Source organism: Phyllopteryx taeniolatus, chromosome 4 (genome assembly GCF_024500385.1).
Source record: "Phyllopteryx taeniolatus isolate TA_2022b chromosome 4, UOR_Ptae_1.2, whole genome shotgun sequence".
Lineage (NCBI taxonomy): Eukaryota > Metazoa > Chordata > Actinopteri > Syngnathiformes > Syngnathidae > Phyllopteryx > Phyllopteryx taeniolatus.
In genome coordinates this window covers 23509542-23523197 of record NC_084505.1, presented here as the reverse complement: position 1 = coordinate 23523197, position 13656 = coordinate 23509542, and the positions used below count along the sequence as shown (strand labels likewise).

General features: G+C 38.8%; 2 protein-coding genes across 2 annotated transcripts in view; one reads left to right on the top strand and one right to left on the bottom strand.

The window, feature by feature from the left end:
• The first annotated feature begins 2421 nt into the window (after positions 1–2421).
• Positions 2422–9551, top strand: ppa2 (inorganic pyrophosphatase 2). Its single transcript, XM_061770759.1, has 12 exons — positions 2422–2953; positions 4337–4401; positions 4494–4538; positions 4630–4683; positions 6202–6321; positions 6549–6635; positions 6746–6872; positions 8342–8469; positions 8541–8626; positions 8712–8781; positions 9154–9193; positions 9273–9551. Exons 1-12 carry the CDS (start codon positions 2761–2763, stop codon positions 9293–9295), a joined length of 1038 nt encoding a protein of 345 aa, XP_061626743.1. The 5' UTR covers positions 2422–2760; the 3' UTR covers positions 9296–9551.
• Positions 8869–13656, bottom strand: part of tet2 (tet methylcytosine dioxygenase 2) — a 26521-nt gene continuing 21733 nt past the window's right edge. Inside the window, exon 10 of the mRNA XM_061770752.1 lies at positions 8869–13587. Coding sequence (XP_061626736.1) covers positions 12224–13587 — 1364 coding nt within the window. The 3' untranslated portion in view covers positions 8869–12223. The remainder of the gene's footprint in view (positions 13588–13656) is intronic.

Here is a 13656-nt window from a genome sequence, read left to right as displayed (position 1 = left end):
GCCTTTATGTTTTTTTTGGTCAGCAGTGGTTTTCGCTTTGGAATTCTGCCTTGGAGGCCATTTTTGCCCAGTCTCTTCCTTATTGTTGCGTCATGAACACTGACCTTAACTGAGGCAAGGGAGGCCTGCAAGTTCTTTAGAAGTTGTCCTGAGTTCCTTTGTGGCCTCCTGGATGAGTCATTGCTGTTCTCTTGATGTAATCTTTGTAGGCCGGCCACTCCTAGGAAGGGTCACCGCTTTTCCATGTTTTCTCCATGTGAGCATAATGGCTCTCCCTATGATTAGCTGGAATCCTAAAGCTTTAGAAATAGCTTTTTATACGGATAGATGTCAATTACTTTATTTCTCGACTGTTCTGGAATTTCTTTGGCTTGTGCCATTTTTTAGATCTTTTGTCCAACTTGATTTTGTTGGTACAGGTTCTGTTTAAGTGATTTCTTGACAGAACAGGTCTGGAGGTTATCAGGCCTGGGTGTGATCCGTGAAAATTAACCCAAAATTGTGATTAGCCACTGCGATTGGCTGGCGACCGATTCAGGGTGTACCCCGCCTCTCGCCCGGAGATAGCTGGGATAGGCTCCAGCACGCCCGCGACCCTAGTGAGGAGAAGCTGTAAAGAAAATGGATGGAAGGATGAGAAGAAATTGTGCATCAATGTTAGGCAGGTCTAGCAGGTTATTAGCACAATGAATGGATGCATTTACTCGCCATTGAAAGTGTGTGTAACGTGAGCTCACCGGTTTCGCTCCCACGGCACTAAACCACTCACTGGTCGGGTGTGTGTGGCATAAATAGTTGACAGCAAATAGTGATGATGTCACTTTAGTGCACCAATAAAATCTTGGTGCTTCTGTGAGTAGTACATCATTCCAAACGGTATTCAGATTCATGCAAACATGCAGTGTCAGCAAGCAAATATGTTTGGTCCCTGATGGGGTTAATGATACATCATGTCACTCTTGGTGCAGCTTTGCTAGAAGACCAAAGTCTAATGTTTCCAATGAATACATCAGTAGGACATATTCAGTCACGAACAAGAGGCTACCAATTGATCCATGTTGACACGAGCACAGAATTAACGTCAATCTGTCCGTGGTGAAATCACAGTTCACTGGCATCTGTATCAAGAACAACCATGTACTGTTCATCTTTTAATAACCCAGTCACTCAATCTGCAGATGACATCATTTGTTTGACAGTGCACTGCAGCATATAACGATAAAAGATCAAGGAGGCCTGGGACCGCTTGTTTGTTCATTGCACAATACATGTGGACTTTGGGTTTATCATGCAATGTCAACATTAAAGTCATAAGACAGTCAAGACGGACAGACGTGTTTTTCCACACTCTTGAAAACTGACTATTTCGCATTGTATAAAGCTGTGGTTAAAAATGTTTTAGTCTTCTTTCTCATTTTTTTTCTAACCTGCACACTTTTTATTACGTTTACTATTCATAAGGTCTCCTAAATGTAGGGTCGCGACCAAATAGGTTATAAGAGATACATTCATGTGTTGAAAATTGTCAGTAACGAAAACGCAGTGGGCAATGTTATTTATTAATTGTCAAGCAGGCTAACATTTTCTGAGCTTTCTGATTAATTTTTGCTGTCATGAATTGTCTGCTCCTTATCATGAATTTATACTGCTACGGTCCAATGAAAAGCAGTTATCTCAAACTATGACTTGGCATCATTCAGTTGTTTTTTTGAAACCTCAAAATTGTTTTTAATTGGTCTTGTGTTTGTATTTTCCATCCATCCATCCATTTTCTGAGCCGCTTCTCCTCACTAGGGTCGCGGGCGTGCTGGAGCCTATCCCAGCTGTCATCGGGCAGGAGGCGGGGTACACCCTGAACTGGTTGCCAGCCAATCGCAGGGCACATACGAACAAACAACCATTCGCACTCACAGTCATGCCTACGGGCAATTTAGAGTCTCCAATTAATGCATGTTTTTGGGATGTGGGAGGAAACCGGAGTACCCGGAGAAAACCCACGCAGGCACGGGGAGAACATGCAAACTCCACACAGGTGGGGCCAGGGATTGAACCCGGGTCCTCAGAACTGTGAGGCTGACGCTCTAACCAGTCGCCCACCGTGCCGCTGTTTGTATTTTATTTACTTGAATTGTTTATATTTGTATTTCGTTGTTATTTGTATTTATTTTTATGTAAATTTTTAAGTACATACATTTGATTGTTTTTAATGTTATTTTGTATCATTCAATTCATTTCTTTTTCATTATCTGTTTTATTTACTTTTATTTTTGCTTTATTTGTATTTTTGAAGTTTGACTGAATTTTGTTTCATAGTGTTAATCTTTTTATTAGAATGTTACTGTGAATTTCGATTTTATTTTTTTCCTTTGTTTTTAATTTATATTCATATTTTATTTATACTTGTGTTTTTTTCTCCTTTTGTTAATTTTTCTTATTTTTCTTCTCTTTTTTTTTCTTTTTTTGTAAGATTTTTCTTACAAGATTGTCTTCCGGTTTTTCTTACCAAACTAAAGGCATAGCTGAAAAGCAATTCCATAAACTGGAGTGTTGCGTTCCTTTCTTTTGTGTTCATTGAAGTGTCCGAAAGTTGAAATACTTACATCAACACGAAGTATATCAAAATACAGAGTACACAGTAAAAGTCAATCTATCACGAAATCCTAAAATGGACACTTTTACTTTTTAGGGCTTCTATCGGAAGTGTCGTTTCCTCTCTGACGGGCTGACAGGAAACAGGAAGTGGCAGCGAGAGCGTCAGCAATGAGGCTGCCGCTTCTACTCGGCTCCTCCGGCTTCATCTTCCAGGCTCTTTTGAGGCCTTTTCCTGTCTTTGGACGCAAACTCCTCTCTTGTGCAGTCACCTTGCCGCATTTGAACAATTTGAGAAAAACGATGCACTATCAAACCGAGGCGAGAGGAAGCCCAAATACCACAGATTACCGGATTTATTTTAGTAAGTGCCATTGTCCGGTATTTGAACTCGAACACCATCGTCCCCCCCACCACACACAGAAAAACAAGTTAAAGTTTAATAGTGGCACCGGGTTATGCAACGTTCCTGACAAAGTTAATGTTTGACCTTGTCAGTAATGTTAGCATGAACGCACCACAAACGTTTGCCTATAGCCTGCTTTGCTCTACCAAGGAGTACGGAGGCGTTTTCTGAAACTTCACTTTTCTACCTTCTAAGAAGTCATTTTGAATAAATATACCAAAGTGTATTGGATGCAAAAATAAAAAGTCAATTTCTGCGCTATAACTAATGTCAAATGAATGTTCTTTTTGTTCATGCCACTGGGGCTATTAGTGTATAAGGAAATGGATAGATGGAATTGCAATGACACTTTCCAATCAACATATAATTGATAGGCTCCAAGTGGTACAAGAACGAACGCTCAATTATGTCGGTACAGTATTTTATTTTTTATTTATTAATTTTTTTTATAAATGATTTGATTGTTTATATATGTGGCCGATAAGTGTTTTTCAAACAAATATTTACTGTAATCATGATTTTAATACAGCCTTAGGTTAGTGATAAACTACGACGTCATGATTTTCGTAAAAATTCGGGTCATGTCGTTAAACCCAGGACCCCTGTAAGTGTCCCGCAATTGACTCATGACCAGTCCCGGGTATGGTCTGCCTCTTGCCCAAAGTCAGCTAGGATATACTCCAATTACCCGCAACCCTAATAATGAAAGTCCACCCCAATAGTGAAAGAGCGCTAGCTTGTCGCAAACGTATAATGTCAAGCGAAACGTCATAGACAGGGACCACAGAATTCATAGATTTTAGTGTAATTGTCAGGGAACTGCTATTTTAACAAACAGAGCAACAAGTCTGTATTTGTTCTGCTCTGTCACAAGGATAACTATTACTGGAGTTTAGATGAGGACCTTCTCTGCCTCCTTGTTCTTGTACTAACCTCCATGTCTTCCAGTCGACCTCAGTGCTGCCTGGAATGTTCCAGCACAACATGGTAATGTAATGATTCCGCGTAACTCTAAATTGTAAACGGAAGACCCACCGTTTGTGTCCTGCGAATGACTGGCGACCAGTCCAGGGTGCCGCTTGCCCAAAGTCAGCTGGGATAGGCTCACCCATGACCCTAACGAAGGAAAGCCCTATAGAAAACAGATGAATATATAAATTGTCAGCCCAAAATAACATTTCACCGGTGCAACCTTACACTACAACCCTTCTGTTTTGATAACTATATTTTTTTGTTAATTCCTTCACCAAACCAGATGGGTTTGGCTCCATGAACATGTTTAAAAGATGACATACTGTTTTATTTTTGATTGGCTTCCCCCCCCCCCCCCCCCTCTCCCAGAAAACTCAGATGGCAACTACATTTCTCCTTTCCATGATATTCCCCTCATAGCTGAGGCAGAACAGGTAGCCCTCATATTCTTTGGGATAAAATCAGTGGCCTCGTTCTACTTGCACAATGTGTAAAATAATGCAACGTAATCTTTCTCTTGCATCAGGACAATGGTTTACCCGCCAAGAAGCTCAAGAGGAAAGAGAGCGAGGTATGTTCGGCTAAGTTCTTGTCAGAGTGAAACTCATGATGTTCAGCTGAACATACACCGCATGTACTTTAAATATGATCTGTATGTTCAGGTGCTCTTTAACATGGTCGTGGAGGTGCCCCGCTGGTCAAACGCTAAGATGGAGGTAAGTGGAGGTCACCGTAATGTGGTTTTATGACAAAACTACAATTTTGTTGAAAGGTAAAGCATTTTGAAAGGTTTGACGACTGCCGTACAATAGCCATAAAATTCTAAGTTAATGATTATTTGCTAAAAACAGTCAAGTTTATCAGTTTGAACATTCAATATATTGTCTTTGTAGTGTATTCAATTAAATATTGGTTTAACATGATTTGCCAATCATAGTATTCTGTTTTTTATTTATGTTTACCACAACGTCCCAACTTCATTGGAATTGGGGTCGTAATTAAACTAGCATTGGCTGCGAAAATGCTTTTAAAGGGGAACCAAACTCCCCAAAATTAAAGCAAGAATACATTGGATGTGGCAGCACTAATCAAAATATAGAAGGCCTACTGTGATTCATATTGCGTTTGTGGAACAAAAATTAAACTGGATAATTAATAAATGTAAAGGGGGTGCATGTTGGGCAAAATCCTTATCAGATGTAGGCCCGCAGGTGTCGACAAAACGCCAGTCGAGAGTTGCATGCTACTGTCTGAGAAGTGTTGAAAAACTCTGCCTCTTCCCCCACTAATGTCCCTCTCGAATGAGAGTATGGATGTTTTTTTAGATGAGTGGAAGTAGCTAGGTTAAGATACATTTGCGTGAGCCGGTTTTGTTAAAAATGGATCACTATGCTGGTTTGGTAGCAACTGGAACTGTGTCAGTGTCAAAGTTAAATGTGCAGATTCATTTTGGCCTTTTAAACTGCTTATCGTTTTATTTATGGAATCACCCATGGCTCGAAGAAACGGAGTTGGCATGAGCAGCTTGCGCTGTATTATACCGTCTTAATCCCCTCTTTTGCTGTGTCTTAAATTAGTGATAAAACATCATTTTGGTTGTGATGTTGTGTTGTGCAACGCTATATGATAGCAGAATAAGGTTTCATAACAACTTGAACAAAGGTATGTAGTCATTGCTGAATATTTACTAACTCTGTATGGTCTTCTTTAGAAATAAAGTTTTCTTACTTCATAAAGCTGCACGATAAGCCAAAACTGGAGAATACTCATCACATTCTCACGAATTCGCGCACTCACAATAGTAAAAAGACTTAAAAATGGCACCCCCATAATCGAGTCAATATTTTAGATGTATTTTTTAGAATGAATAGCTTGTGGATTTATGTAAACAGCAGATGATAGATATTCACATGAAAATATAAGTTTTTACATCTTGGGTTTAGTTGTCCTTTAATTTCAAAATGTCTCATTCACATGTTTTATCGCATTTTGAAATGTCTACATATGGTGTTAGCATTTTTTAAATATGTTCCTGGAAAATATAGTGATGTTGTTGTCCATTAAACTGTACCTCACACCAGTAAGCAGAGAAATACCGGACACAATAATGTGTGCTTGAATTATTACTTTTAGTAACTACATACCTGAATACTTGGACTGACCACGGGAAACGTACACGTACATACAAGCATACACACAAATACATACTCCTTCACCATTTCAACAATTTCCAGATTGCGACAAAGGAACCGCTGAACCCCATTAAGCAAGACGTAAAGAAAGGCAAGCTCCGATATGTTGCCAACATATTTCCCCATAAAGGTTACATTTGGAACTATGGTGCCATTCCGCAGGTAAGGAGGTAATTTGTCAGTACTCTTGTCATCAGCAATGCTACTAATATTAATGAAGCATAAATATGTAATTTGCTAACATAGTATTCTGTAGAATTTACTGTATTTGTATGACTTTGTAATTATTTTACTCAGAAATTAGTCTTGATCTTTTGAGCTAATGCTTGCTTTTCAGTTAGTTTGTGGACAATAATTACTCAATCTGTTTGCATTATTCATCGAGAAAGACGTGGGAGGATCCCAACCACACAGACTCGGAAACAAAATGCTGTGGCGATAACGATCCAATTGACGTTTGTGACATTGGTATGCAGGTAAGAACGCTCGATATATGAAGACTTTTTGGGGGGAGTTTTGTTCCAGTTAATATCCCTTTGTTGGTGAATTGCTTTGCTGAGTTGCCATTTGCTGGCTTGTCCTTTAGGTGTGCTCTCCTGGTCAGGTGATCCAAGTGAAGGTGCTTGGAATATTGGCAATGATTGATGAGGGAGAAATGGACTGGAAGGTAATGGCTATCAACAGCGAGGACCCAGATGCCAAAAACCTAAATGGTGGGTATTTTCTACAGTACAATCTTCTCTGCCATATTTAAACAGCAATCAAATGAAAAACTTTTAAGTATAGCGATAACTGAGTGTGCCTTCTTGTGCCGTGTGTTGATGTACAGTATTTTTTTGCCGTCGTTAACTTAACTTGCAGTGATTTGGTCACATGAACCACGTTTCCACTAGGGCACAGACTCGCCCTCTAAATTTCCGAATCAGAATCATCTTTATTTTGCCAAGTATGCCCAAAAAACACACAAGGAATTTGTCTCCGGTAGTTGGAGCGACTCTAGTACGACAACAGACAGTCAATTGACAACAGAACACTTTTGAGACAGAAAGACATTGAGGAAAAACAGTCACTGAGTAATAAAGGGTTGGTAGTTATCTGGTAAGGCCAGTACAATTTTTAATTTTTATTTTTTGACAATTGTGCAAAAAGCTCTGGCAGAAGCTGATACAGGCAGTGTGTCGAAGGCACCCTTCAAACCTGAGACAATTGGAGCGCAAGTATTTTTTTCATTAATTCTTATTTAATTTAGTCTTACTTTTGTCATGGTCACACTATTTCAGAGAGGTGTTTTTTTATTTGTTTTTATTTATTTATTTTTTTTACTGACCAGTGCTAACAATTTTGTCCATGTGTGTAAGTGACGCATACATTATTCATAGTAGTTAAAAATGGGGCTTTTTGTTATTTTCTTCTCCAATCAAGAAAAAGTATTGGCCAACCTGCATCCAATTGATCTAATTAGGGTTATTCCCTTTCTGTCTGTTGAGTTCCTCTGCAACATGGAAGTGAAAAGGAGATTGTCTTAACTCCACACTATCCAAGTGTACCAAAGTGTATCACTGTTACTGGCACCCCAACGCAAGGGTACAGAAGATCCAGTGTACTGAAAATTGTGACCGTTCCGGTCTTCACAATGGAAACACTCGAAAAAATAGAAACGCGCTCAAATCGACTGTATTGTTGCGTGTGGATATTTCGTTCACTTTACGTGAGATGAGCTTAGCCATCATAGTCAAAAGGCCAACCTTGAAGGTTAATAGCGCTGACAGTATCATCAAACTGATTTTGAGACGTTTTCATTTCAAACACGGTGGTTGCATACAGTCAACAGTTCACCGAGTCTTCTGAAATAGTCGCTCTGCAAGGTTTGCTCAGGATGCAACAGCAACTTAGCCTGATGTCAGCTCTCATTTATTCACTGAACAAAACATGCACGACTGAATTTGATGCAGGAATCATTTTCACTGACATGCTAATAAACATCTATCATTGCCTGTCTCTTGACATATGTTGTCCTGTTGTTTCAGTAGAATGTTAAGATGTATGTATTTACTCTGAAGCTTCAACAACTAAAAGAGGCACATGCCACAATATTTATTGCGCCGTTCTGCATATTCTGAATAGATTTTTTTTGCGAAGACCAGACAAATTCATCTTGTGCAGCAATTATGTTGTTTCTTAGACCTAGATGACGTCCGGAAGAGCCGGCCTGGTCATTTAGAGGCCACTGTGGACTGGTTCAGGAAATATAAGGTTCCAGATGGGAAGTCCGAGAACCAGTTCGGATTCAATGCGCAATTTCAAGATAAGGTATAATAATGGATTTAATCGAACCCACTTGTAAGAACCTGGTGTATTGAGCCTTTGTGTTTTGTCCTAAGGACTTTGCTGTGAAGATAATAAAGTCCACACATGCGCACTGGAGGGCACTAGTGCAGAAGAAGACTAACATTGGTGGGATTGAATGGTAAGATGTCAAAGGGTTGACCTTACAGAGTATTGCATTTTATGGAATTTATGTGAAATGATTTCTGTTTTATTTTGTTTTTCAGTAAAAATGTATCATGCTGTGACAGTCCTTTCAAATGCAACGCAACAGAGGCTAGAGATGTGATTCAGTCGGTGAGACTTTATATATCACTGGTGTCGAGCGGAAAACCTCTCTCTCCAAAACCATCACTTTTCAGGACGCCAAAAAACAAAGCAAACCAAAAAAGAAAGTTTATTGAGCCCTTAACATTGCATCGTCAAAGAGAACAAGCCTTTTTCTGCACAATATTTGTCAATAATTTGAAAAAATAACATACCCACATGGGGACTGACCAATAGTATTGGTTTGTGAAAAAAGTTTATTGACCAAATTTTGACACACGGGGTTTCGGCCCGACGCCAGCGATATGCTTTTCATAGTAATGAGTGCTATCAGAAGAGTGGCAAAGCAACTGTACATCAGTGACATTGGGTCATTGTTAAATGTAACTTTTATTTATGCAGGCCCCTGCACCTGGTTGCGGACACAGTGTTTCATCAGAGGGTAAGTAGATCATCACTTATTTGAGGTGTTATACGCCTCCACGCACTTTTAATGCATTTCTACATTTGTACCTATACAGTGGACAAGTGGCACTTTGTCTGAGTTGATTGGGAAACGCGAAAAACCTGGACGCAAACAATCATCATCAGTTAATGCTGCGTCACTATTTGTTAGCAGCATGAGTATTATCTGGTAAGGATCTATTCTCAGCTCTATAAAAAGCCATGTTTGACATTGAGTACAGAAAAATAAAAACGTACTGTACATTTTTTACATCATGAACTAGTAAAATAATGTTGTAATCAATATGAAGTCAAGTTGAATGTCCAATCAGAGATTAAATATGTTTTTGATGGTGTCACTTCCTTTTATTGTAATCATCCATTAACACAGAGATAATGGTCTTTTTCCTTGAGGTAATTGTATACATAACTGTAAAGTGTTTTTTAATGGTTTCTTGCCACAGCGATGGCTGAAAACACACACGCAGACATTTGAAACTAGCGATGTATTTATAATGGTAGAACTGTTTTGTTTTTTAAACAAGTCAAATTGCTTTCAATAAATATAAATTTATTGGAGGAAAGAAAACACCCACATCTTGGCAATATAAGCAATGATAACAGCTTTGAAATAAACTGCATTCAATACATTACAATACTTACAGTTGAACCCCTATCCTTAATCCAATTTTTGGAGCATACCAAGCTTCAGGAAAACAAGAGAAGTCTTGACAAATAAAACAGGAAATAAGTAATAACCTTTAGTGTCTGTCTGTCAAAAAAATATACAAAGTATCAGCTGTTAATTGTCTGAGCCGAGTACATGCAGTACTAACCAGTACTCCTGTTATGCCCAGAAAGTCATTCAAGTAATGCTGACTCTTAAGCTTCAAGTATGGTACTGCTTTTTTTTTTTTTGTATTTATTATTGTTTTTTTTTTATATACCTCTTAAATCTCCTTACCACAACGTGCTACTGTTGCTGGGCTCTATACAAGGAACACATCACTGTGGATTTTGAAAACGCAAAAATATAAATTCAAAGGTTCATCGAGCTAACAGTAAACATTATGTTGACAGTGAGTGTATTATTTACAAAAACTTCCTGGATAATGTATCTGTGTTCTTTGAGATTTGATAATTTGTGTATCAGTTTGCCTTGACGAAAACCTATGTCAACATCAAGTTCTGAAAAGTTCATAATTGATATGCACTGTACAATGTGACAAACTCATTTACACCCTGTTTTAAATAAAACATTTTGTACTTTATTACATATACAATTTTTTTCCTGAAAATATTTTGAAGTGCTTTCAGAAAACGAATTTGTTAAGAGTGGGTGAATTGTTACCATAACGTTACAGTCATTCCATTATATATCACATTAATTAAAAAATAAAGAGGAGAAATCATACAATTGCTTAGTGGTTATAAATAAATTCAACTATACACAGGCACAAAGACGATACTCACTGCCTTGGTCCTGCCTCATAGCGAAAGCAAATAAACTGCCCTTAATTATATATCATACTTTCCCTTTAGTCACATCAGTGCATATACATTGTGTTCATTAGAGGAAAAACAAACTCCATCCTACTAGCTAAGAAAAAGAAGTAAAAAAAAATAATAATAAAATAATTTTCCCCCCTCTAAAAATCTGTGTGATGTATTTTAGAAAAGTTGCACTGGGACAAAAAATGCAATGGCATGTCCCTGAATGAGGAAAAAGACAAAACGAATGCAGGCAATAATGTACATTTTCTTTTTAAATGTCCCTGATTTTACAGTAACATTAAAAATTAAAAAATTTCTAGCAGGTAGGTAAGAAAGTAAGAAATTAACTTTTCCGCCTTTCAGGTGGCATTCAGTTAAACTGTAACCAAAAATATTTAAAAAACGAAATATATATATATTTTCCTATTGCCAAACTGGTTTTGAGGTATATGACTGGTTGGTTCTGTACATTAACAGCCTTCTTCTCACTGCCTTAAGAGTCTCACATTGTAATTTTTAACAGGTTCAATAGCACCCTATGAAACAAGATCCATTGGAACACAAAGATAAACAATGAATTAAACTTTGCGCATTCTTTACAACAAACACAATTTATAACAGTAATTCCAAAAAGGGAATTTAAGTTACTGTACACATATCACATGTTTATCTTACAGTTAGATTACAATAATCAAAGAACCCACAGCAAGCCAGCTGCCCTCTGAAAGTGACACCGAACTTACCCTGTCTCATGCTCCTCAGTGTATAAAAAGCACATCAACAAAGCACCACAGACATAAAACTACACTTAATTTTCACAATTTAGGCTGGTTCAATGAACCTGCCGAAAGGAACATTTTTGCTGAGAGTAAACTGGAAAACCTTGGATAACAAAAAGATTTTCTTCTCCTTAAAATATAAAAATGCACCATTTGAATGGCTCAATGTATAGAATATCAGTAGCGAAAGAAACAACAATACAATAGTGTACTGAATAATTTTTTCATAGGAATTCTAAAAGATTTGTTTTAATTTGTGGATGCTTGGAAATTTTAAATTTTATAATCAAGTGCTCAAGACACACCGACGTATCAAATCCTTTCGATGTTAATGATTTCACAAATCTCCCATTATTTCCTGTTTAATTATTTCATCTGTAATATCAATTATGGTATCAAGACATTTTAAAAAAAAGACGCATAATTAGCACCTTGAAGTTGTTATTTTCAAAGTTGGCATTCCATGCCATGTTGAAGTATTCAAAATATAAAATAAAGCCACCAAAGATTAAGCTTTGTTTCCAGTAAGAAGGAAAAAAGTGTGTGTACAATTGAGAGCACCAGATGGTTTAACAGTGTGTATCTTGCAAAAGTTGCAAAACAAAAATAAATACATCCATAGCAGGGTCAACAAGTAAAGCTCAGTTGTTAAAAACGTGTAAGACCTGAACAGGTTAGGAGTGTTTGTATGAGGCCAGTGCTGCAAGTTGTTGTAGCATAAATAAAGCACCTTCATTTGTTTCCTCGAGGGTATTTTAAGCAAAGTGACTATAAGGTCCTGTGACCTTCGTAAAGGCATACGGAGATGTATTGACATAGGTGTTGGTTGTGCACGATAAGGACCCCTCAATGAGTGCCTTTATAAAACGCTTATAAGGAGGCTCCCCAAGAGATTCTGACGGCTCTGGATGCTCACGCTTTGTCCCCTTCTTGTTGCCCTTGCTTGGCGTCCCCTCACCACCATTTCTCTCTGCATCTTCCTCCTTTTCACGAGCCTTTTCTGCCATCTTTGCTTCCCACATGGCCAGACCGTGCTTAGCCTCATTCAAATTTTTGTGCTGGTAGAAGACCAAGGATATGCGTGTTGGGTGATGACGGTCTGGATTTTTAAGAGGCGTTGTGGCATGGAGCTCCCGTTTAGCGCATTCAATGAGGACTGAGCCATGGCTCGGTGCAACTGCTACTCCGCCAATATCAGGGTCCAAAAAGTTGTGCTCATTGTCTGACCAAATTTCTGGCTTTTGTGGGGTTGTGGGTCTCTGTGGGGCTCCAGGCTCTTGCTTAATACCATTTACTGTGGGGCTGCAGTTGAGCATATCCAATCCCGTGTGTATTTCTGGGTTTAAGCACCCGTCACTTAATTGAGCACCAAGCATCTTTGGGTTAGCAATACCCATCTCTTGCTTAATTTGCATATGGAATGGTTGTTGGCCTGGGGGTAACATTTGCAGACTTCCCAAATATGGATGTGGGGCTCTTCCAAACTGATTGCAGTTGCTCCCAGCAGCTGTGTAGTCTTGCACTCTGTGGGCAGAGGGTGCTCTTGAAAGGGGGTCCATAAAGCGAGGGTCTCCGGCTCCATTAGGAATACAGGGACTGAAAGCTCTCAAGGGCTGAACTGGCCTCTTGCTGCATGTATTATAGCCATTAACTTGTAAACCTGGATCACCATAATTTGGTGGATAATTTACCTCAAAACGCTGATGTGCTGCATACTGCTGCTCTGAGTGAAACACTTGCCTTTGATACATGTCCAGTTGCTTTTGGTTTGAAGCATAGTATGGATGGTAGTTATCAAGAGGCATACCTCCATTACATTGATAACTATGGTATGAACGTTTAGCTCCGTCAATTAATGAATTGGGTGCATGGACTGGGGAAGGGTAAGGGCTTGCTGGTGTTGAGGATTGATGGGGAAACATGCTCCCTGGCTTTGAAGTGCTTGGAAAAGATCCTGGGTGGCCAGGAAACCTGGGATATTTGGCCACATTTGTTGCACCGGGATAAGAGGTAAGAATGTTCTCGTGCTGTTGATGCTGCAGTTGCCGAGAATGGACTCCAAGGGGATCCGTTGGTTGATTAGGATGTTGAGAGGCTCCCATAGCACCTGGAATAAAACCTAAAAATGAGATACAAAGTTAATGCCACAAATGCATCCAAGACAAATTTGTCTAATAAGGCAAGCTAA

Excerpts from the sequence above, each read along its gene's own strand:
- ppa2 (XM_061770759.1), top strand. The coding sequence starts at position 2,761 with ATGAGGCTGCCGCTTCTACTCGGCTCCTCCGGCTTCATCTTCCAGGCT. Across the intron at positions 8,627-8,711 it reads AACATTGGTGGGATTGAATG|TAAAAATGTATCATGCTGTG; the intron begins GTAAGATGTCAA and ends TTTGTTTTTCAG. Across the intron at positions 9,194-9,272 it reads ACACAGTGTTTCATCAGAGG|TGGACAAGTGGCACTTTGTC; the intron begins GTAAGTAGATCA and ends GTACCTATACAG.